Genomic DNA, 25,521 nt, shown 5'->3' with positions numbered 1-25,521 from the left:
ATATAAGAGATCTAAGCACTGAGAGTGCAAGGGCACTCCCAATGTCAGTTGGTTAAGAAGATGAGAGAAGAATTATTACAGAAGACCTGAGAGAAAGAGTGGCCAAAGGATAGTGAGGTAGCCATGAGAGTATAGTGTTTTGGAAGCCCTGGGTGGAAAGTGTTTCAAGGAGGAAGGATCAACGATGTCAGATGCTGCTGATAGTTGAGGATTGTAAGTATTGACAATTGAGTTTAGCAGAGTGGAGGTTCTTGATGACCTTGAACATTTTTGTTGGCCTGATGGAAGTGGGTTCAAGAGAGAATGAGAGGTAAGGAATTGGAAGGACTGAGTATAGATAATCTCTTTCAGGGAGTTTTTCCATAAAGAATCTCAAAGAAATGAAGTGGTATCTGGAGGGGCTGAGAGAAGTAATTGCATGTTTCTATGCTGGTTGGAATGATTGAGTAGAGAGGGAAAATTTTATGATGGAGGAACCAGAGGGAAGAATTGCTGGAGAGATTTTCTTGCAAAGATGAGAGGAGGTGGAGTTTAGTGGAGGAGCTAGCTTTAGATGGGAATATACACTATTTTTCCACAGTAAGAGGAAGGCAGATTACTTATGCACAGATGCACATAGGTTGTATTTGGGGGAGCCTGGGAAGGATCTTCTTTGGTTACTTCTCTATTTTTCAATGATATGGGAATCTAGATCACCTACTAAAATTCAGGAGAGGGCGACAGAGGGTGTAGAAAGAAAAGACGTTATGAATTAGTTGTCTAGAAGAATGGGAGAGTGTAGGGACTAGGGAAATGTATGATTCCTGCACAGTATTAAGGGCCTGGTAGAGGTAAATCGTCACGAATTCAAAGTGAGTCTAGGCTGTGAGGCTGTGTATTTTTCTCTAGACTAATTTAACTATATGGGTGCAGGTCTGGAGTAGGCAGAGTGTGGCTTAGCTAGTATTTGGGTGTTGCCAGGTAAGTACCATGAAGCAAGCAAGAACCATGGAGTGATTGTAATTACAGGTTACGGAATTTAGGAAATTGGGAAAAGAGAGAAGTAAGGTCATGAAGTAGAGACAAGGAAAGGCAGTAGGAACAGTGAAGGTCTTGGTGGAACTGAACAATAAAGATGTTGGCAAGGGTACTAGAGAGAATGAGCTGGTGGTCAGACAGTAGAATGTTTGAAGTTTAAGTTAAGGACTCATTAATTGGTGATGCCAGTGTTTAGGGTATAAGTATGATCTGAGGTGGAGTGGAAGACAAGATTATTGGAGGAGAGGAGGTTAAGGAACTGGGAGGCCAGTGTTGGAATGCTCATTTACATGGATATTGCAATCAGTAAGAATTATGGCGGTTGTATTAATATTAGAAAGAATGATGGTGAGCATGAAGCCAATTCTTCAAGGAATGAGGGAGAGTGACTTAGAGATTGGTAAGTGACTTCAACAGGGAGGAGTAGAGGGTGGTATAGTCTGATGACATGATTGAATGCTTGGGGTTTTTAGAGACAGAGAGGAAGAATAGTCTGCAAGTAGCAAAGAGGAACAAGGCCTAATTTCCAGGCCCAGTGGTGGGAGAGGGATATAGGAGAGAAAATAAGAGGGCTTATTTTTCCATTTGAAAGAGCTGTAGGGAGAGCAATGTCCTCAGGGGAAAACCAGGCATTAGAGTAAATGGTAAAAAGACCATTTAAGAGAGAGAGTAGAGGATATTTTGCTGATGATTGACCTTGAAAGACAGAAGCACAGGAGTTGGGGGGTGAATGGAAGACGGGATCAGAAAAGGGGATTAGAGTCTGGTACTTCTGACTTCTTATGGGAACTGTTGAAAACAGAGTTAAGGAGAATAATGAAGTTAGTCGTTACACTTTTTAAGATAGAGTGTGGTGAGACTGAGTATTGAGGGGGAGGGAATGGTGAGGTCCTGCAAAGATCACACACAGTTCTGGGGTCTCCTCTTTACTTTTGCCAGTGGTGTTGAGGAGACCAGGGGAGAGGTGGAGAGACAGTCTAACTCTCCAGAGCACTTGGATTTCTGATGCCCTTTCTTAACTCTTACAGATGGAGGCTGGGGATTGGGGGGAATCAGTGACCTGATTTGGAACACCAGGAGCTGAATAAATAACCAATTATATGAGGGAGAGTTTATCTTCTCCATTTTACACGTAAAGAAACTGAGACCCAGAGTGTTAGAGCATCCTGCCCAAGGTCACATGACTACTGAGTGGTAGAGTAAAAGGAAATGAAGCATTTGTCAGGGAAGTGGGAGAATTACCCCCCACTGCCTTTCCTCAAGGTTCTTATGGCTGGTCAAATAATCAGAGGCAGGTTAGCAAGAGAAAATCAAACAAAATTTAATAGCATGTATACATGGGAGAAACTCAGGGTAAACTGAGTAACTCGGCCATCTGGCTGAGTCCACCCGTTTAAGTACCCTCAGCTACGGACAAGGAGCACATAATGATCTGGGGCTTCAAGGGGGAGAAAGACAATCGTCATAGAGATGGAATGCAGAAGTTTGATAAGCAGGACTTTGATAAGAGTGGACTTAGCAAGGATCCCCCCAAGTGTCCTAGATAGTTATCTACGGTGATGGCCTGTCCTGGAGACAACCTTTATTTTAAATTTCTTTAGGCAGCTTGGGGGAAGGTCAGATGCTCTTTGTGGGTCTTTTGAGGCTTCATTGTCTTCAGCTCGAAATAGTCTGCATACCAGAGTGGCACACCTTGGAGCGGCCTGCTCTCAGACCCATCACATTCTTAAACAGTAAAATAGATGAGGAGTTGAGGAACAGTAACATTCTGTGAGACAATATCAGATTCGCATTGGAGCCTTATCTTCATTTACTTTCAGAACCTACAATATCACTTGGATTCATACTGAATTCTAAATGGGAGATTTAATTAACAATCCAGTCTTCTCCTATATAATATGTTCCTTGTGTTTGTTGTCCAAAAACTTAAAAAAAAAAATTATGGGAAACAGGCCTAAAGGTACTACTTTCTAGTAGTCCTATTCTTAACCCACTTCTAAATCCTGTTCAGCTTTATCGTCTCCAGGGAGCATTCCTTGATTGATCTCAACTGAATTTCATCCTCATACAATGAGCTTGTGTGATAGAAATTTTAGGGGGTATGTGTGTTTGTTTTATCTCCCCAGTTAAATAATAAGCACCTTGAGGGTATTTCTCCTGATTCTGTACTCCATTGGAAGCAATGTGATTTAATCAAAAGGGGACCTGATTCTGTATCTGGCTCTGCCAAGAATTTCATATCATATTTCAAATCATTCACTTCACTTCTTTGGGTTGTACTTTATCTGTAAATGAGAGGAATTTCCCTAGAATTATCTCAGAGGTCCTTGAAAGTTATAGTATTCTATCATTCATTGGCTGGCTATCAGAATAGTTGGTTAACTGATGGCTATACTTGCATTTGAAAGGGACATTTTAAAAAAATATTATTTGATGTAATTCTAGTTACTTACTCTATAGCTTAGTGTCATCACAAAGTGTGGCCTGTAGCTAAGCAGGATCAGAGTGAGGAACTAAGGCTGAAGAGAGAACGTGGGGCCAGATGGTACTAGTAGCAAGTATTTGTGAATGTGGGACTGAGAAGACTAAAGATATGTTTGAAAATCATTTGCACAGAGGTGATAACTGCAGCTGTGGGAAGCCATGATATTTCAGAGAGATTGTATACAGAGAACAAAGCCAAGGTCAGAACTTTCAGGAGAATCTGTATTTAGAGGGCAAGTGGAAGAAAAGAACCTAGAAAAGGAGAGAGCATAAAGAAATTTTAATGTAAATTAAATTTTAATGACAACGGAAGTTTAGAAAGAAAAGAATCCCAAGAGGGAGGCAGTGACAGTAGTATCAGATATTGCAGAGAGGTTAAGGAGAGCAAGAACTGAGAGAAACAAGGCCCCTGGGTTTGTTACTGAGGTCATTAATGACATCCAGGAAGCAGTATCGATAGAGTAGTTCAGTTAGAATTGAAAATGTGTTATTCTGATATAGATTCAGCAAATCACTATTGAGTTCCTACTAAATGTCCAGTGTTGTGTAAAGCGTGTGCATGCATATACACACCCACTCATCCCCGCCACCCACCCCTCCCACCCCTCTCACCCCTCTCCCAAAGGTGACTGTATGGGGCAGGATGAAGAGCACAGGAGCAAGGACTGGCCTTGAACCCAAGAAGGGAGGTATCATCATCTAAGATAGGAAGAAAGAGTGGGTTTGGATACAGATAAGTTTACTGAGAGAGGGGCAAGAAGTTGAGGCAGTCCATGCCTCATTACCTCCATTTTTTCATTCATATTAGATCTTGTTTCTAAAACATTATATAGACCATATTGACTTAGTAATTAATTTAATGTATTTTATTAATAAATCTATTGGATCTTTCTCTCATTTTCCTTGACTGCTTTGTAGTATTACATACTAACTACCTATTTTGAAACACTCTTCTTGGCTTTCACTAAATTTTTCTCTTGATTCTTCCATCTCTCTGACCATTTTTTTCTAGACTTCTACCTTCAGTCTCTATTTTATGAAAATGAATGTAGTTCCATTCACTAAAACTCAAATCTCGTCTTGCTTTATATCATGTCCTGGGCTACAGATTCAGATTCATGGATTTAGCTATCACCTAGGTATAAGCTCTCCAGGGAATGTCAAAACGGGAAAGGTTTTATATTTCCACTTACTTGATGAACACATCCACTTGGATGTTTTACGAGATTCAAATTCAACAACATCATAATCTATTGCGTATTTTCACATACCCTATTCAGATTTTCTCTATTCTACCATCAAATCCTGCTAACAGGCCAATGTCCATAAAAACTGACATATCTTTCAAGTCTACCTCAACCTTTCCCGGTCACATTCAATCCTTTCCTCCTGTATTCTCCTATAGTATTTTTTTAACCATTCTTACGGAATTTATCACGATGAGATTCATAGTTAAATAGGAGTCTACCTCTCTCATGAGGCTATAATTTGGGAGCATATCTAATATTTCTGCATCACATGTGTCTTCACAGTGCACTCATCCAACACAAAGTAAGCAGTAAATCAGCATTGCCGGAATGAATGAATGAACAAGTGCAGGATCAGGTAGAATCTAAAATCCTTTGACTTCCTACTGAATGGAGTGCTACCTGTTTCCCTGTGGACGTCTTAATGCTGCCTCAGTCTTAAAAGTTCTAAGACAGAACTTATCAGCTCCCCAAACTACCTGCTTTTCTTCTTTGCTCTCTAATTTGGCACACTGGTTTCTCAGTCAGCAAGACTTAGGATCATATATTGACCCTTTTCTCTTCCTTTCTTATCCTGTGAAGTCAATTGCCGAGTTCTGTTGATTCCATCTCTACAGTGTCCCTTGTATCCACTCCTATTTCATTTTTACGGCTAGTTTAGGCCCTTGGTACCTCTGACGTGAGGAAGTCTCCTAACAGATTTTCTTACTCTTATCCATTCTTTGACATATTGTTAAAAGAATCTTCCTAAAACACAGAAACTTTCAGTGGCTTCTCACTGCTTTCAGAATTAAATATCTAAATATTAACTTATTTTTTAGGACCTGCTACAGTCTAATAAAAATTTATCTTTCCAGGCTTATTTCTAATTGTGGCTTACGAGTATCCGTTACTCTACCTAAAGTGATCTACCTCTTATAACAGCTTTAACATGCTCTGAATTTTCCTCTACTTTGTTTTTTTCATGCTATTCCTTTGCTTAGTGAAATTGATGAGAAGATGTCGAACCTCTTCTATATTCTGGCTAACTTCAAACACCATCTCTTTCTTGAAACCTTTCTCGAGCCCCTAAATTAAAGCTGTATATGAGTTTTTCAATTTCCAACTCCCCACGTGCTTTATTTCTCTCTCATTCATTTTTCGTATTTTATGTTTTGATGTGTTTTTTCTGTACTTGTATTAAGTGCCTTGGAGTGAAAGCTCGCTAGAGGCAGCAACCCTGTGTTAGGAGTTCCTGGAACAGTAGTAGCTTATGTATAATAGGTGCTCGAGGGTATTGATGAAATTAAACTGAGATATGGGGTAACCAAAATAATATGCTAGTGAGGGGAGATGAGAATTTATAGTATCAGAACTGAGAAAAGACCATTTTTTAAAAATAATCAGGTCATTGGTACTTATAGAAAGAGCCGCTTTTCAGGGATTGATTGAGGCAGAAGCCAGACTGCAAGGGAGTAAGGAGTGAGTAGGTGCTGAGAAAATGGAGCCAGTAAGGATAGACAATTCGCTGTAATGTGGAAAGTGGCTAAACTCTTAAGAAACGGAATATGGTCTGCAGATTTGGAAAGAGACTTGTGAAGGAAAACCACATGTGGTGTTTGAAAGAAAAATGAGTATGCTGTCAGAAATGCAAGTGCCAAGATTATTCCAAGTCATGCATTTTCATTTTTCACCTTGGCAGACGAGAAGTACTCCACATGAGTCAGGCCACTGAAGTTAATAACGAGTGCCAGTGTCCTGAGGTCACAAAGTTAGAGTACGTGTACAAATCACAGCATAAGAAGCCAGGTAAATATAACTGTAGTGGGCACTGGCAAGGATGATGTTCCTGAGTGAACTGAGTTTATATTCCTCGGTTCCAGTTCAATCTGATGAAATTGTTTGTTTAGAGAGAAGAGTTACTGAGCCAATCATATGTGTATATTTTAGGGGGTTCTCTCCCCAGGTATATTTTGAAGTGTAAGACATTTGAAATATAATTATTATTTAGCTAAATTAGAACATTTTTCAAGTGTATTTAAAAGATATAGTTTCTGGTAAAATCACTTAATATGAAAATATTTAAAGAAAGTGTGGCTTCTATTTCTTGATAGGATGTCATTTCTATTTATCTATAAGCAGGGGTGTTGAATTTACACAGTGATAGCTCAGAGCTCCTGAAATAAGTGTAGCTATTGAATTTAGTTTCCTTTTGACTTTATTATACATAAATATTCTCTTAAAGACTTTATTCTAAGAAATACAATATTGGAATATTTCTCTTTAATCTAGAGTCTTCGTGTTCAAGGCTAAGGCTGTGATTACATAATTAGAAAAAAATATATGTAAATATAGACACAGACGCCTGCATACACATATACTTTTTGGACAGTCTATTTAATGTTTCAGTATTCATCTAAATATTATATGAATATTACAGAAGTAGAATACTTTTTTCAGAAGCCCTGGACTATGTTAGAACCAAAAGTGATCATCTAGGCCAGGTTCTTAACCTTCAAGTCTCTGACATTGAAAGCAATTCAGGGAATAGCTTTCATGAAATTCTCAAAGAGGTGTATGACCACCGGAAAGCTAACCACTTAAGTAATTTAATTGGTACTTTTCACAGGTCCTGAAACTGTAATAGGGGATGGGGATTAAGTCACTTGGCTGAGGATACTGTTGTTAACTAGTTAGGGCTAAAATCTTGGTTTCTCAATTCCCAATTACTTTTTCTTTAACCATCCCAGTGGAAAGAAATAGGCAAAAACCAATTCCCACCAGTTATTTAAGGATTATTTATTAGTCACTTAAAACGTAGCTTCTTTAAAGAAATGCTTGTTACCCCAGCATCCTAAGAAATTTTTTAATGGAAATAGGACACTATATATGGTATATAAAATAATATACAAACAATAACTCCAGAAGGAAAATGAGACTTTCTGTTTATCTTTCCCTACCCTTATTCTGCCCCTTTCTCTCCTCCTTTACCAAATTTACTTTTCATTTTGTCTTGGATGTTCTACTTGTGGCCTCTGATGAATTTGGTTAGAATAATCCATTTTTCTTTGATCATTCTCATTCATTCTTTCACTCATTAATTAATTCAACAAGTATTTCCTGAGTGCCTCCTCTATGTCAGGCACCATGCTAGGTCCTAGGAATAGAACCATAAGCAAAATTGACGTGATTCTTTCTTCTTGGAGTTTGTAATCTTAGTAGAACTAAAGTCAAGAAGGAGATTGGCAGAATCAGCCTCCCTGCAGAGGAGACAGCTTATTTAAGGATCTCAAAGAAGGCTAGTGTGGTTGGATTGAGGAGAGCAAGGAGGGAGAGAGATACACAAGAGGAAGCTGGAGGAGGAGGCAGGGAGCAGATTGTGTAACGACTTGAGCCTGCGATAACGGAACAGCGGTGGGGAGCTATTGAGGGATTTCAAGCAGAGGAATGGCATGGCTTGTTTCAGCTTTTTGGCTATTATGAATAATACTGTTGAGAACTTTCATGTGCATTTATGTGTGGACATGTTTTCATTTCTCTTGGAGTAGAATTCCTGGGTCATTTGGTAACTCTCTTTCACCTTTTAGGAACTGCCAGACCATTTTCCAAAGTGACTGTACCATTTTACATTTCCACCAGCAACATGTGAGGGTTCCAGTTTCTCCACATCTTTGCTAACATTTGTTATTGTCTGCCTTTTAATTCTAGCCACCCCAGAGGATGTGGAGTGGTGTGTCATTATGAGCGCCTTGCCTTTTCCCAGCAAAGCTTTTAAGTCTGGCGTTTAAGATTCTCAGTGATCTGGCACCAGGCTACCTTTTTAACCTTTTATCAATTTAGTTTGAGTAAACTACTTATTATTCACAAACTATACCATATACTTTCCCGAGCCCTTTTTAAAAAACATCTTTGTGTGTGTGTATGCTTGTGATTTGCAAAGCCTTGATCTGTGTCTCGCAATCCTTAAAGGCCCAGCTAAATTTGTCTCCTTCATTTGAACACATTGAGCGATATGGGATAGTTGATGTTTGACCATTTAACCTACAAAATAGCAATTTCAAATGGTTTAACTTAATATATTTTTTGCTTTCTCTAATCCTTAAATTACAATCATTTCCTTTGAGTTTTTTTCTCCTGGCCGTTGTTTGTACCTCTCATGGTATTACTGATGTGCTTGTGTAGTATAATTTCTCTTACAGTGAAATCTCGTGGGCTGAGGCTTTTCTGTAACCCCGTGTTTTGTACATAGTAAGAGTTTGGTAGTTGTTAAAGTTTTTTTTTTTAAAGGAATATGTGTACTATGTAATGAATCAATATAAACAAAAATGAGTCAATGTAAACATAATACATCAATGTAAGCATGACTATAACTGAATACAAATGCAAAGGTGTTGGAATGACTAGACTTACTGAAAGGAACCAGTAAGAATAGCTTAGGACTGGTTCCTTGTGGAAAGTGAACCTTCAAGAGAAATTTTATGTGGTTAAAAACCACAGCTGGTCAGAAGAGAAGGTAGTTTGGAGACTACATTAAAAGGTATTCAAAATGGAAAGTAAGAAGAGTCTGATTCTCCTGATCGGTGGCGAGGAACAGGTTTGTCTAGCTGGAGTAGAATGTAAGCTTGAGCTAGAATTAGATGTGGTGGAGAGCCTTGATGCTCTGAAAGCTATTATGAGATTTGATTTGATTTGGAGGCAGTTGGATGCCAGTATAAGAATCTTCATTATAATGAATATAAGGGCTAAGGAATTGTTGAAGCAATGTTTGAAGAAAATTATTCTTGTAGATTTGAATATAATATATTAGAACGTGATGAGACTAACATGTCTGAATGAATCCAGGTATGAGCTGATTGTGGCTTTTTTCAGCCAAGGCTTATTGAGCTGGAGTGAGACGTGAAAATGGGAAATGAAAATCATATTCAATGTGAAAGAAAGGAAAGCAGCAAGAAAGGAAAATCTAAAATTGTTTTTTACTGGAAATTACTTTGTGCAAGTTTGGATAGTTTTGGGAAGTGTAATTCTATGGAAAACAGTAATAGGCAAAATGGACATTCAATTTCTACTCACATTTTTCATAGAGAAAGGTTATTATTGATGACATAATTAGGTCTCTTCCAGTGGGACTGCCATGTCCTTTTTAGTACTTTTCTGAACTTTTGAGCTTTTTTTTGTATAGTAAGAAAAAAATTTGTATTATCAATTTCACTTCTAAATCCAGGAGAAACTCCTTCCATGACTTTCGTCTGCTATGACTATATTAGTCAGCTCAGGCTTGCTTCCAGAGTGCTATACACTGGGCGGCTTAAACAACTGAAATTTGTTCCTCACAGTTCTGGAGGTTGGGAAGTCCAGGATCAAGGCTGGTTCAGGTCCTGGTGACGACGGTCTGGCTGGCTTGCAGATGGCTGCCTTCTTGCTATGTCCCACGTGATATTTCCTCGGTGTGTGCATTCAGAGAGAGAGACAGAGAGAGAGAGACAGAGAGAGAGAGAGAGAGAGGGAAGGCTTTCTTTCTCATCTTATAAGGCCACGAATCTTTTTGGATTAGGACCCTACCGTTACGACCTCATTTAACTTTTTAATTATTTCCGAAAAGCCCTATCGCCAGTTACTGTTAGATTGGCGGTTAGAGCTTCAATGTAAGAATTTAGTGGTGGGTTGGGGGGACACAATTAAATCCATAGCAATGACGGACTTCATTTTTAAACTACATTTACAGTGCCAGTGCACATGCTTCTATAGTGGGAATAATATTCATTTTTCTAATACTTCTAACATCAGACTGTCCAAGAAGCAGATTTCTTATTTTATAAATTTTATAAATTTCTTATTTTATAAATACCAGGTCTTTAATTGTTATTCTTGCTATTTTTTTCCCCATCAGCTTTGCCATTATAGTTTTATTTATGTGGCTAATCTGGCTTGGAGTAATATATGCACAATAACGCTCAGTGGTCATAAATAATAGTAACTGACACATGTGTCACGTATTCTATTTTAAACACTTTATATGTTTTATTGTGAGAAGGGGATGGAATGATTTGTGGTAAAGAAAGAATCTTGAAATAGTAAACAGTTAACAAAAATATCTGAGAGGAGGAACTTGTAGATGAGTAAATGCAATAAAGTGTCACACATATGATACAAATACATGCAGTGCACAGTAAAGGAAGAAGTAGTCATGTCTCCAAGATGGATAGGGGCAAAGAGGGCATGGAAGGGTATGAAGGACATTACAGGCAAAGACAGCAGACTTAGCAAAGACACAGAGGCATGAAATGGCTAGAGAACTCAGGGAATCTGCAAGCCATTCTCAGTGGCTTCAGATGAGTAAGAGCAACAGCTAGATAATGTAGAACAAGGGGTGGATCATGGAAGACTTCAAGTGTTATGCTAAGGAGTTTGGGCTCCATTCTTTAGGCAAGGAGAAATCACTGAAGATTTAAACAGGGAATGCAAATCAAAACCACAATGAGCTATCACCTCACACCTGTTAGAATGTCTGTTATCAAAAAGACAAGAGATGAGTGTTGGTGAGGATATGGAGAAAAGGGAATCCTTGTGCACTGTTGGTGAGAGTGTAAATTTGTGCAGCCATTAGGGAAAACAGTATGGAGGTTCCTCAAAAAATTAAAGATAGAACTGTCATATGATCCAGCTATTCCACTTCTGTGTATATATCAGAAGAAAACAAAAACACTAACTTGAAAAGATAAATGCACCCCCATGGTCATTGGAGCATTTTTTACAATAGCCAAGACATAGAAGCAACCTAAGTGTCCATCGGTGGAGGAATGGATAAAGAAAATGTGGTGTGTATATATATATATATATATATATATATATACACATACACAATGTGTGTGTTTGTATATAGATGTATATATATATAAAACTGAACTCATAGATACAGAGAGCAGATTGGTAGTTGCCAGAGGCAAGGGGTTGGGAGGTAGGTGAAATGAGTGAGGGTGGTCAAAAGATGCAAACTTCCAGTTATAGGATAAATAAGTCATAGAGATATAGTGTACATCATGGTGACTGTAGTTAATAATGTATGTTTGAAGGTTGCTAAGAGAGTAGATATTAAAAGTTTTCATCAGAAGAAAAAAAATTTGTATCTCTGGTGATGGATGTTAACTAGACTGTTGTGATTATTTCATAATATATACAAATATCAAATCATTATGTTCTACACCTGAAACTAATATAATGTTGTATGTCAATTTTATCTCAATAAAAAATGATTTAAGCAGGGAATGATATGTCAGATCTGTTTTTGAAAGATCACTTTGGTGTTGGTTTGGGATGGTATATTGGATGAGTAAGAGAAAGGAGACAGGTGATTTGCAGTAGTCCATGGAAGAGGTATTGAGGTAAGACAGTACAAATTAGGATAGAAAAAGGGATGCATTCAAGAGATGATAGGAAAGTTAGACTTTACAGCACTTTAGATGGACTGGATATGATGCGTTTAGGGAAAACATGGTGATGGTTTAGAAAAATCACTTGGGAAGTGGGAGTACTGCTGAGCACTTCCTTGGGCCTAACTAGTGTTTCTAACCATGAGTCTTAAGTGGCCCCAATGTGAAGATTTCCGCCATTAGTAGCTAAGCATTAGCACAGGAAAAGTTAGATAGTTGTAATGATCTGGATTAGCAGGGCAGTGGTGACCAATGGATAAGGATGTAAGTACACTGAGGGTTGACAAGAGAGTATAAAATATTACACTATACATTCTGGGTTGTATAGGGAAAGAAGTGAAGGGGGAAAGGGAAAGCAGTTACGTGAAGGATAATGACGAATGGAGAAGTTGAGGGGTGAGTTGTTTCCACTACTTTGAAGATTAGATGAAGGAAAAGTTAAGAAAGTGATGTATTTGGAAAAGATAGCATCTGTGGTCAGAGATTGGTTTCCTTGAGTTTAAGATTACAGAGGCTGAGTAGTTCCCAGAAATGATAAAGTCCAGAGTGTGACTTCAGAAGCACATTGCTGAAGTGGGGATGGAGATGAGGGATGCTGGAAGTGAGGAATTCTGAGCTAGGTTGTTGCTAGTTTATCCTTATGGACATTGAAATTCCTGTGACGAGTAGAAAGAAGCTTTGGAAAAGAAAGTGAGCCAGGTTAGAAAGTCCTTACTGAGTGAGGAGGAGTAATTAAAAGGTGAGTAGATGATAGTAACAGAGAGGTTGTATACCCAAATACCATGAACCTCAGAGGAAGAAGGCTTTTATCTATGAAGACAGAAAAGTAATACTAATATAGAAGCATGAGAGTGGAGCCTGGGGAAATCCTGCTTTTGCCTTTGGGTTTTGTGAGATATGGGAGAAGCAAGGGTCTTCCCTAGAAAAGGCTGCAGGGAAGTGGAATCCAGGGGAGATGTAGGTTGAGGCGGAGATGTGGAGGGGAGAGTTCTGTTAAAGATGTAAGGGAATTTCCTCATTATGGAATAAAGATTTGAGTGTAAAGGTTAGGAAGAGTTCGTAGCTGAAGGAAGACTTGGACAGGGTAAATGGATGGAGGAAACACACAGTCAGATTAGAAGGTCTGGCATTTTTGAAGAGGGACTCAGGATGACAAAGATAACAGAAATGTTTGATTTGAAGTGTATGTATGAAGTTTATGGGCCTAGGAAATCTGAGGACTGAAGTGGTATTGGTTACTTAATGAGGTTAGCAGACTACAGTCATTGCTCGGAGTTCAAATGCCTTGTCAATTACAAGATTCTTATTCTCTAGTAGTTTATAATTTAAAAAGGAAAGTGGCCGTGTAACCAAAGAGCTCTGGTCTAATGTGGAAAGTGTTAAGTGCAATTACAGTATATAGACAGAAGTCTATGAAAATGTACAGGACTGAGAATTTTGTTCCAGCTGGAAGACCTGGGGAAGACTTCTTGGAAAAGCTAGCTTTTTAACTGGGTCTTAAAAAGTAAGTAAGATGTTAATAAATAGATTGGGATAAAGGGGCATTCTATTTGGGAATGGCATGAGCAAAGGTATGAATTCAGGGAAATACAGAGCTTGTTAATGGAAAAGTCCGTAAAAGGTAAACAGAGAGAGCTTGACCTCAAGATGAGCAAGGGAGAAACAGAAAAGAGCAGTGGAAATTAGATTGTATTATGCCAGTAGCCATGGAGATCAGAGGCCTGCTTAGAGCCCATGGGACAGAAGAAAGAATAACTACTGAAAATAGAGCTCTACATTCTAGGGCATCTGTGGCCACCTTCCGCCTGAGTAGCCATGAAGGGCAGCGCTTAATGTTTATGTTTATACCAGGAGAACTTTCAGTGGTTCTACTGGTATGTGTGTGTGTGCATTTGTAAGTATCTGCCATAATTACAAGAACAGAACTATTATATATTCCCACCCTTGTCCCCTTCAGCCACTCTTTGCTTGTCTGGAGTTTAAAACCTTTTACAGACTTGTTATATTGAAATACATATTAGTGCTTATTCAAATATAATATTGTGGATCATACTATCTTCCCATGTTTATGTGTGTCTGATAGAGAAGTTGATGATGACAGGCTATTTGCCACACTTTTCCTTGAAAGACTGATTCTTTGAATCTGAGATTGCATATTAGTTGCAGAAACTGGTTTTGTTTATTTTATTTCTCTTGTATATTTATTTACTTCATGCTTTGGTTCTGAAGAGCCATTTGATTTCTTAGTGGTACATGCTATAATATTCCCTCTGTCGAAATTATTTTTCTAAGTAATATACTACTCGTAATTCTAAATTGTGTCTTATTGCCTTTAAGTGTCTTTTCTGTTCTCCCAGAAGGTCATATGCATAAAAAGTAGTATTGCACATTTGAATTTGTCCAAAATACACTTTATGAGGTGTTGATTTCTTTATCACTTAGGATTGCATTTGGCTGTACAGAATAGAAAATTCTATTACACTGATTTTAAAAATTGAATTTCAGGGGCCAGACTGGTGGCAGAGCAGTTAAGTTCGCATGTGCCGCTTTGTGGCCAAAGGGGTCACCGGTTTGGATCCCGGCTGTGGACATGGCATTGCTTGGCACACCATGCTGTGGTAGGCATCCCACATATAAAATAGAGGAAGATGGGCATGGGTGTTAGCTCAGGGCCAGTCTTCCTCAGCAAAAAGAGGAGGATTGGCAGCAGTTAGCTCAGGGCTAATCTTCCTCAAAAAAAAAAAATTGAATTTCATTTATTTTACGTAAAAATTCCCCAAGTAGAGAGTTATTCGTATGAATTCAGCTGCTCACCGGGACTACAAGAACTTTATGCTCTTCCTGTTGTTGGGCTCCCTATCTTTAGTAGGCCAGCATGTTGGTCATGTTTACAAGATGGCTGCAGTATTTCCAAACTTTACATTCTTGTTCCAGGCCAGAGAGAAAATGGGAAATGTTAAGGGCCATCCTGCTGTTTCTGCTCCCATTTATTAAGAAAATAAAAGGTTTCCATAAGCATTAACAGACTACCCTTTAAATCTTCTTGACCAAAATTGTATCACATGGTTCTCCTGAGCCACAGGAGAGCCAAATGCAAGCGTGTTGTTTTGGGCTGGGCACAGCCTGCTGTGATCAAAGTCAGGAAAGAAAGGGGTGTCTATATGTATGGAATAGGCAGCAGACAATATCTGTCAAAGTAATGTGCCTAAAGGTTGGTTATTTTACCTGTAATTTTAATTCAGATGACAATCAGAAGTTGGCTACAAAAAAAAAAGGAAGGAAATATTTTTAGCCTATCAATCTCTCATTGCTTACATTATAAAGCTAAATAATAGAATTTCTTATAACTTCTCCATTGTATAATATTATAGGTTCTTGGATATAAAAAAATAACAATTACAATCATACTTTGAAATAGTTAATAAAATAAACATGTTTGCATTTGAAAAAAATATTATGAAGTGTTCCCACTGGAATACCATGTTCATCCATTTAAAAGAAGTGACAATTTCTTTTGGGGGAGATGATTTTCACATTGTATAAATACGTAACATTTTGCGGATGGCATGATCTTATACATGGAAAACTGTAAAGACTACCAAAAACCTGTGAAAACTAATAAATTCAGGAAAGTTGCAGGATTCAAAATCAATATGCAGAAATCAGTTGTGTTTCTATACTGTAATGATAAATTCTCCAAAAAATATTAAGAAAACAATTCCATTGCAGTAGCATCAAAAAGAGTAAAATACTTAGAAGTAAATTTAACCAAGGAGGTTAAAGACTTGTACAAGGAAAACTATAAAATGGTGAAAAAAGTTGAGGAAGACACAAATCAATGGGAAATTATCCTGTGTTAATGGATTAGAAGAATGAATCTTAAGATGCCCATGCTACTGAAAGTGATCTACAGATTCAATGCATTCTCTATAAAAATTCCAATGGTGTTTTTCGCAGATAGAGAAAACAGTTCTAAAATCATTATGGAACCACAAAAGACCCCAAATAGCTAAAGCTGTCTTGAGTACAGAGACCAGAGCTGGAAGCATCATGCTTCCTAATGTGTTACAAAGCTATAGTTATCAAATGGTGTGGTACTGGTATAAAACACACACACATAGACCAATGGAACAGAATAGAGACCCAGAAATAAAACCACACATACACGGTCAACTTATCTGTGAAAAAGACTCCAGAGTATACAATGGGGAAAGGATAAGCTCTTCAATAAACGGTATTAGTAAAAATGAATATCCACATACAAAAGAATGAAATGTGACCCTTATATTACAGCATACACGAAAATAAACTCAAAATGGATTAAACATTTAAATGTAAGAACTGAGTCAGGAAAACTAGAGGAAAACATAGGGGAAAAGCTCCTTGGCATTGGTCTTGAGAATGGTTTTTGGATTTGACACCAATAGCACAGGCAACAAAAGCAAACATTAACTATTAGGACTACATCAACCTAAAAAATTTCTCCACAACAAAGGAAACAATCAAAATGAAAAAGTAACCTACAGAATAGGAAAAAATATTTTCAAACCATATGTCTGATAAGGGGGAAAGGAGGAGACATTGATCAAAAGGGACAAATTTTCAGATATAAAGTGACTAAGTTCTGGGGGCCTAATGTATAGCATGGTGACTATAGTTGCTAATAGCTTATTGTATAGTTGAAATTGCCAAGAGAGTAGATCTCAAATTCTCTCACCGCAAAAAAAAAAGGTAACTGTGTGAGGTGATGGATGTTTTAATTAGCTTGACTGTGGTAATCATTTCACAGTGTATACATATATCAAAACATCATGTTGTACACCTTAAATATATACAATTTTTTTTAATCAATCATACCTCAATAAAGGTGGAAAAAAATTTAAAAAATGAAGTGACAGTTTCTTTTGGGGAAGATGATTTTCGCATTGTGTAAGTAATTTAGTTATTGTTACAGGCAGGTTTATGGTGGACAAATTCTAAAATGAAAATGTAGATTCTTAAATATTATCACAACCTTAAGATGGATTAGTTCATCAAAGTCTAATGAAAAAATTTTGACTTTTGGTGTGAAGAAGACTTAAGTTGGGAATGAAGGTTTAGAAAAATATGTTTTTTAATCACAGCTTTAAGCTTCAATTGAGTGTCTGACATTTTTCTATCATTGGTTTTTCTTACCTTAAATAATTTTGACTTTCTTTTACTCATAAGAGGAAATGATGTAGATCATTCAGTTTGTGGCGTAGGTATATTGTCACTGTGTTTTTGAATTTAACAAGCATGATACATGTTAACAGTATACTGAACAGTTAACAGGTACTAAAAAAGATTTTGTGGAAAATAAAGGCACGGTTCTCTCTTTTGGGATACCTGAAATTTAGCTGGTGAAACAAAATATATATTCCTGAGATCAATAAACAATAAAAGGCAGCATGTGATCAGGTATGGAGAGTTCTGTAGGAATTTAAGGGAATAAAAGTAACTGTAGAATGTGATTACTTAGTATAATGGAAGAAGTGGATATTTAAGACAGGCTCGTTAAAAGTATAGAATTTGATTTGGTAGCAAGGTGCAAAGTACGATAGGCTTGTCTTTCTATCTGCATCTTCTGCTTATCCAGCCCTGTTGAACTATTTGTAGTTTCTCAAATGTTCTCTGCTCTTTGATAATTCTATACCTTTGCAATGCTTTTTTGTTTATTTGTTTATGGAATTTCTTATTTATCAGCCTGGCAATTTCCTATCTTTCGAGACGCAGTTCAAATATCATCTCCTCTGTGGAGTCTTCCCTGAACTTCCTGAGTAGTTAGGTGCTTGCTTCCTTTTTTCCCCTCCCATAGTTTGTTCTCTTTCTGTGTGTGTGTCGTTAGAGTCTTTATCACATTGCACCATTTATTTACTTGACTGTCTCTGCCACAACCTTGCGAGCTTCGTGAACGTGAGGATTATGTCATATTTATCTCCAAATCATAGTGCCTCGTGTAATGGTTTTGCCCATTGGACCACTCAGTGAGTATTCATTGGATGAATGGATGGTTGGATAAAAAGAAAGAATTAGCCCGGATGGTGTTCATGAGTACTAGGGAAGTCTGTCCAGAGGGAGTGTGAAAGGTATAGAGTGTTTGCAATTTATCAATATTTGGAGATAAGATTGAGTAGGCTAAGTAGTTGGCAATGGAAGCTTTAATAAGTAATGGAGTTATAATTAACAAAATTTCTGAAATTGGCTTTTTAAAGCCCTCATTTTTCAAACATACTGTGCTTTTGTATTTTGTAGTGCTTCTACTTCTCATTCAGAGAATTCAGTGCATACAAAGTCAGCTTCTGTTGTATCATCGGATTCCATTTCAACTTCTGCAGACAACTTTTCTCCTGATTTGAGGGTATGTATACTGTTTCTAAGTTCTCACGAAGTACTTTCTGTTAGCTATTTGTGTCTGCACTATCAATACAAGCTTTAACTAGTTAAGCAGGTAATATTGGTATTCTCAAAGACCTCAGTCTTTATAAAAAGTCCCAGAACAGGCCAGCAAATTTGGAATTCTTATTTATTTGTAAAAGAAAAATGTGTAGTTCGTCTCTAAGTTTGTTAACTTTTAAGTTCTTTGCCAAAAGGTAATTAATGAATTTTGTTGTGGTATAAAAGATTTTCATGATTACTCCCATAATGATGGCCAACAATAGCCAAACCTTTACTGAGTACTTATCATGTACCAAGCGTTGTCCTAAGTGGTCATGAACTCTCTCTCCTGATACTTGTAGCAGTTCTGTGGGGTAGAGACTTGTTATTATCATCATTCTACAGATGATGATAACTCAGAGAGAGATTAAGTAACATGCGCAAGGTCTCACAGCTAATAAATTCTATTGCCAGTATTCCAGCTCATGCAGTCTAGTTCTGGAGCTGAGTCCCTTCACTACTCTACTGTAGTTGCTACACATCTCATTATAGTTTGTACGTGTCCTCTATTTATTAAAGGTCTTAACCACATCAGTGATATCCTGTTGCACTTTGTACATTTTTGGGTTCATCTGCTTTCTACAACTGCTTATCTATGAATGATGGAGAAAATGAATGTCACGTGTGGTGCTAACCCGTAAACTTTACCTCAGAATCTTTTTATTCTGATCAAGTGACTGTTTTCTCAGTGATTACACTTTTGCAGTTTTATTAAAAATTGTTTTCATTAATGAGATCGTTTGCTGTTGAGCACATATTGAGAGTACATCTTTTTTGTGTATTTCATTTTCAAAACAGAATCCAACAAATGTAAGAAGACAGGTTAGAAACATCTGTAAAGGCTTCTGCATATTTGTGATTACCTTTTGTGAAATGTCATAAGGTACCTAGATTGTATATAGCATGACTTTAAACATCACTAAAACTATTAAAGATTTATCATTATAATTTGAATAAGTTGTGCTAATTATAAAGGCTTTATAATATCATTAGCTGTTATCTTGAAACATAACATACATTTAGGACAGAGTTCATCATTAGTAATAGTAAATATAAATCCATTGTAGCCTCTCCTTAATTTATTACTATTTAAAAGTACATATTTGGGGCCGGCTGGGTGGCGCAGCAGTTAAGCTCGCACGTTCCACTTTGGTGCCTCAGGGTTCACTGGTTCAGATCCCGGGCGCGGACATGGCACCACTTGGCAAACCATGCTGTGGTAGGCATCCCACATAGAAAGTAGCGGAAGATGGGCACAGATGTTCGCTCAGGGCCAGTCTTCCTCAGCAAAAAGAGAGGATTGGCAGCAGTTAGCTCAGGGCTAATCTCCCTCAAAAAAAAAAAAGTACATATAAATTATGGGAGAAATGTTAGAATGGGAGAAATGTTACTTTTGCTTCTTGCCTATGCTTATATTATTAATATTATATTCTACCTGCTGTTTCTTGCCTGAAATATTTTAAATCATTTGTGTATTCTTGTGAGGGTTAGTTTAGTTAAACTACTTTACTGGGCACACACGTGAATTGCAGTACATCGCAAGATGCTGGAAGGAGGCCTCCATTATCATCTTCTCTGCATGCAGGCTCCCTTCATTTCCTCAGGACACCATATGTACCATAAATTAAAGTGACTGGCTGACATTGGGACAAAATGAGGGTCATAATGTTACTCTGTATATTAAATATTATAGTTTATTATTTTTTATTAGATACATTTTTTATTTTAGAACCGTTTTAGATTTACAGAAAACTCAGCAAGATGGTATAGAGTTCTCATATACTTGACATCCAGTTTCCCCTGTTAATTAATATCTTACATCTGTATGGTACGTTTGTCAAAATTGATGAACCACTGTTGATGCATTATTATTAACTAAGGTCCATACTTATTCAGATATCCTTAGTTTTTACCTGATGTCCTCCTTTCTGTTCCAGAGTCCCATCCAGGACACCACATTGTTTAGTAATCATGTCTCCTTAGGTACCTCTTGGCTGTGACAGGTTTTCAGACTTTGTTTTTGGTGATTCTGACAGTTTTGAAGAACACTGGTCAGGTATTTTGTAGAATGTCTGATGTTTTACCCATTATTAGACTGGGGTAATATGTTTTAGGGAAGAAGACCGCAGAGGTAAAGAAACATTTTCATCACATCATATCAAGGGTACATGATTTATCACTGTTGATGTTAACCTTAATCACTTGGTTGAGGTAGTGTTAGTTTTTTTCACTGTAAAATACTCTTTTTTTCCTCTCCTTCCTATGGTGTACTTTTTGGAAAGAAGTGGCTATGCACAGCCCACACTTAAGGAGTGAGGAGTTATGCTCCTCCTTGTTGAGAGTGGAACATCTACATACATTTTTGTAATTCTTCTGCGTGGGAGGTTTGTTTCTTACCCCTCATTTATTGGTTTATTCAATCATTTATGTCAGTGTAGACTCCTGGATATTTATTTTATATTTTAGATTACAATCCAGTACTACTTTGTTGCTGAAATTGTTCCAACTCCAAATTAGGAATTCTTTCAGTCAGATCTTGTGACCCTTTGACATGTTCCCATCATTGTGGTGGGTTTTTAAAAATTTTTCTGTTTTTGTGTTTTTTAGCTCCTCCTTACTTTCTGGCAGTACAAGATGCTTTAGGCTCATCCTGATATTTCCTGCCCAGTCTTAGAATCATCATCTATTTCTCAAAGAGCTCAGGTTTCTTTTATTGGAGAGTGGTATTAGAAACCAAAGTCTGGGCACTAGGTGTGCTCACTTTCTTATGTTTTTGCTGCCCCCTCCCCGCCAAAAAAGGGTAACAAAATACTTTTGTTTTCCTTCTGAAGCAAAAGATCATTTGCATGTGTCTTATTTGGAGATAATATTATGGGTAGAGTGATCATATATGCAAGTTTGTCTGGAGTAGACTTATTTTATGCCTGTCTTCCCTTCAGGTTTAACATTAGACACAAATATGTCCTGAATTATTGACTCTCTTAGCACTAGGATACCAAGGGAATCTGTCGAATTTATATATCAGCTGCATGACTTCAGGAATTATCCCTTAATAATTCAGCATCTTTCACAACTTAGTGGGGCCCTCAGAGTGTTTTTTTTGGATGAATGAAGAGACAGTTGTTAAATGTTAAGGCGAAGATGGTTTGGGGCAACAAAGGTTGACTGTACTTTCCATAGTAGAGTGCCTAAAGGGGCAGGGAAAAAAGAAAACTAATATGTTTAGACTGCCCGTTACCCTGTTTTCTGATTTTTAAAGATGTCTTTGATTGTTAGATATATCTTTACTTGAATCACGATCTTTTTCAATTGTGGAAGGGAGATGAATGAGTAACATTACATTAAATGTTAGTATCATTTAAATAACGCAGCCTGATTTCAAATGTATGTGTGCTCTTTTCAGAGGTGGGGTGGGAGGATAGATGTGCTTCTAATAATTGAAAAAAATCTAGCTTGCTACTATGATAAACGTTAATATATGCCTCATCTCATTTAACTTTCACAACAATCCTGTAAGACAGATATTATTATCCCATTTGACAGATGAGAAACCTGATATTCAGAAGAGATGAATTAAATCGTGTGCTTAAAGGCACACAGCTCGGTGTTGCCCTTTTTTGGTGCCAGATTGGTGATGTTCTTATACAGCACATTACCCAGAGAGACTATCTGCCCATGATTTTGCTAGATTTTTCAAGCGTGAAGTGAGATTTTCTTAATTAATGAGGAATATCTTTAATATGTTTTTTGAGGTAGAAATAGCAATTTTCAGTATTACTTTCTTAATAAATGAGAATTGCTTTTCTAAATAATCAGAAAAAGAGAGTTTTTGTAAGAAAATCTGATCTCCCCTTTTCCCCAGTTTTGTTAATTGATGATATTTTGCTTTTAGTGTGTATACCTTTAGTGGCCATAAAATGGTGATGTGCTAGTTAATTATAGGTGGTACTAACTGCGGGCAGCTCTGTGTTGCTTTTTTGACCATCCATGGTTTGGCTCTATGTGTGAGATGAGGGCCTTGGTGTGGTCGTTTTGAAAATCATCATTCACAGATGCTGTGAAGTTGGGTAACCTCTAGGCTTCAAGTTCTCCACATGGCCTCATTGTTTATCTCTGCCCTGAGCCTGAACATTTTATAAGGTTCTTTAGTAACAGCTTTTACAGAGAAGTACAGAAAACACAATGCATTGAAAAGCTAATCCAATTTCATTAAAAATATTAAACTGTATAAGTTTTCTGCTACAGATACCACACAGTGACACTTTCTTGAAAGATACTGTCTTAGTAGATTAACAGCTAAATGTGAAAGCTGCTGTTGAGGATTTCTTGTTCAAACACGATTTGTTGCTCCTGCATCAGCGAAGCAGAATGGAAAATCACTGGGGCTATGGAACTCTTCTAGATATCTTGAACTTGCATTTATTCAAGTGGAATTCTATTTGTATTACTTTATCCCCTTGTTAACCTTGTTTGTTGTGGAAAAAGGCATGTACAGATATAATCCAGCAGATGTATTTCTGAAAAATGGAGCACAAATCCAGGCTTGGTAAATTGACTCCTGCTGCCTCAGTGATGTACTTGTAGAGCATTTTCTCTTTGCTTCATCTCATCTTCACTTGGCAGGAAAACCTATTTAATTTCATTTAAAAAACTTAAAAAGAATCCTTTCATATAGAAATTTTTTTTTTTTAAAGATTTTATTTTTTCCTTTTTCTCCCCAAAGCCCCCCGGTACATAGTTGTGTATTCTTTGTTGTGGATTCTTCTAGTTGTGGCATGTGGGACGCTGCCTCAGCGTGGTCTGATGAGCAGTGCCATGTCCGCGCCCAGGATTCGAACTAACGAAACACTGGGCCGCCTGCAGCGGAGCGCGCGAACTTAACCACTCGGCCACGGGGCCAGCCCTCATAGAATTTAATAATGCATATTATTTTTTATATAAATTTTCAATTTTTAAAATCAAACTTTCTTTAATAAGAAGCTGTTTTTAAAGTTTGACACTTAGTGGAATTAAAAACCTGGGGAACTTGTGTCTGGTTGATTTATTTGCTGACTGAAGAATAAATCCCATGAAATAGAGGGTTTTAAAATTCAAATGCACAGCTCTATTTATTTATGAAGTGTAACTTGTATAGCATTGGACTTTAAATAAAGTATGTCCCTTAAATGTTGGTGATTAAAAGATAAATTAAAAGTCAAGCTATGTGGGGGCCGGCCCGGTGGTGCAGCAGTTAAGTGCTCAAGTTCCACTTTGGCGGCCCCAGGTTCGCCGGTTCAGATCCCGGGTGTGGACATAGCACCGCTTGGCACGCCATGCTGTGGCAGGCGTCCCACATATAAAGTGGAGGAAGATGGGCACGGATGTTAGCTCAGGGCCAGCCTTCCTCAGCAAAAAGGAGAGTTGGTGGCAGATGTTAGCTCAGGGCTAATCTTCCTCAAAAAAAAAAGTCAAGCTATGTAGTATTTCCTTTTCTTTGTGGTGTCTGTGATGGGGAGCTTATATCAATGTTTTCTATAATACAGAGTCAAATATTAAAATGGAATTGTATCTATGTCTTTTATCTCTTTATTTTAGAAGGCCTGTTTGATCTCAGAATATACGTATATTATGTACAATATGTAACTTTTATATAATTTATGTATATATAAATATATATTATATAAATGAGATAAAAGTTATACTATTTTGGGTTTTGTTCTTAACCATCTGCTCTTATCTTGAAATATTTAATAGGCTTAAATCAAGCAAATGTGATTATCCCTTCAAAATTTATGTTACGTTATTCATATTTTATTTATAAAGCAAAGGTCAGAGCTAATTGGATTATTTCTTATCTAGAGTGTGTACATGAATGTAATACTGTCGTGTTCTGAGTATGCAAATCTAATCAGGCTCACAGAGCAGATGTTAGGTAGACAGTGAACAGTGTCCATTGCATATAATCGTTTCAATAGCCAGAGGGAAAATGATTGAAGTTAGTGCTTATTCGTGACTAGCACGACCACTCCTCACACCCATGTCAGCTCTTAAGAACCTAGGAATCGAAAAGAACAACTTTAGCCAGATAAAGGATATCTGTCAAAATTCAGAATACACCTCATACTTAATGGGGGAATGTTAGAAGCGTTTCCTTTAAACTAGGAAACCTGATTACTACCACCACTTTTATTCAACATTGTGCTCAAATTCCTAGCCAGTAAAATAAGAAATGAAAGAAAGAAACAGAACTTTTATTATTTATAGATGATTGTCTATACAGAAAATTTAAGAAAAATCTGTATGCAAACTACCAGCACTGTTGCTAGATACAAGATAACTTAAAAAAAAAATCAGGCTTCTGTACCTTACCAAAATGTTTAGATAGAGTGATTTTAAAAAGATTCCAGTCACAAGAGCAACAAAATTACATTACTCAGGAATAAGTCTAATACAAGATATGGAAAAACTTTATGGAGAAAGTTGTAAAATTTTATTAAAGAACCTAAAAAGACTAAATAAATAGATGAGTAGACACGATAGCCAAGAGATGTCAAATATTTTCAATATTTCTGTTAATTCAATGTAATTTCAAACCAAATTCAAAAGTTTGTCTTGTAGAACTTGGCAAACTGATTCTAAAATTTATATGGAAAGGTAGAAGGTCATGAATACCTAAGAGGAAAAATGAAGAGGGGGAATTCATGTAATCAGATATAAAGCTAAAGTAATTAGAACAGGAATAGATCAGTGAGACACAAGACAGAGTTCAAGAACAGACTGATGTAGGAATTCTGTATATGACAGAGATGATATAACAAATCAGTGGAGAAAGAATGAACTATTTGGTTATCCATGCTGGGTTAGCCATATTGAAATGAAAAACAAAGAAGTTGGGTTTCTAATTCACTCATACACAGAAATTGAATTTATTA

General features: G+C 37.2%; 1 protein-coding gene across 6 annotated transcripts in view; it reads left to right on the top strand.

Annotated features, from left to right (window-relative positions):
• Positions 1-25,521, top strand: part of MTMR2 (myotubularin related protein 2) — a 101,741-nt gene that overhangs the window by 20,425 nt on the left and 55,795 nt on the right. For all 6 annotated transcript variants that reach the window (XM_046684769.1, XM_046684771.1, XM_046684776.1 and 3 more), the window contains one exon: positions 18,428-18,533. In XM_046684769.1, coding sequence (XP_046540725.1) covers positions 18,428-18,533 — 106 coding nt within the window. The remainder of the gene's footprint in view (positions 1-18,427; positions 18,534-25,521) is intronic.

This window comes from Equus quagga, chromosome 14, assembly GCF_021613505.1.
Source record: "Equus quagga isolate Etosha38 chromosome 14, UCLA_HA_Equagga_1.0, whole genome shotgun sequence".
Classification (NCBI taxonomy): Eukaryota; Metazoa; Chordata; class Mammalia; order Perissodactyla; family Equidae; genus Equus; species Equus quagga.
Note: the sequence above shows the minus strand (reverse complement) of the source record. Positions and strands in the feature narration are given on the sequence as shown.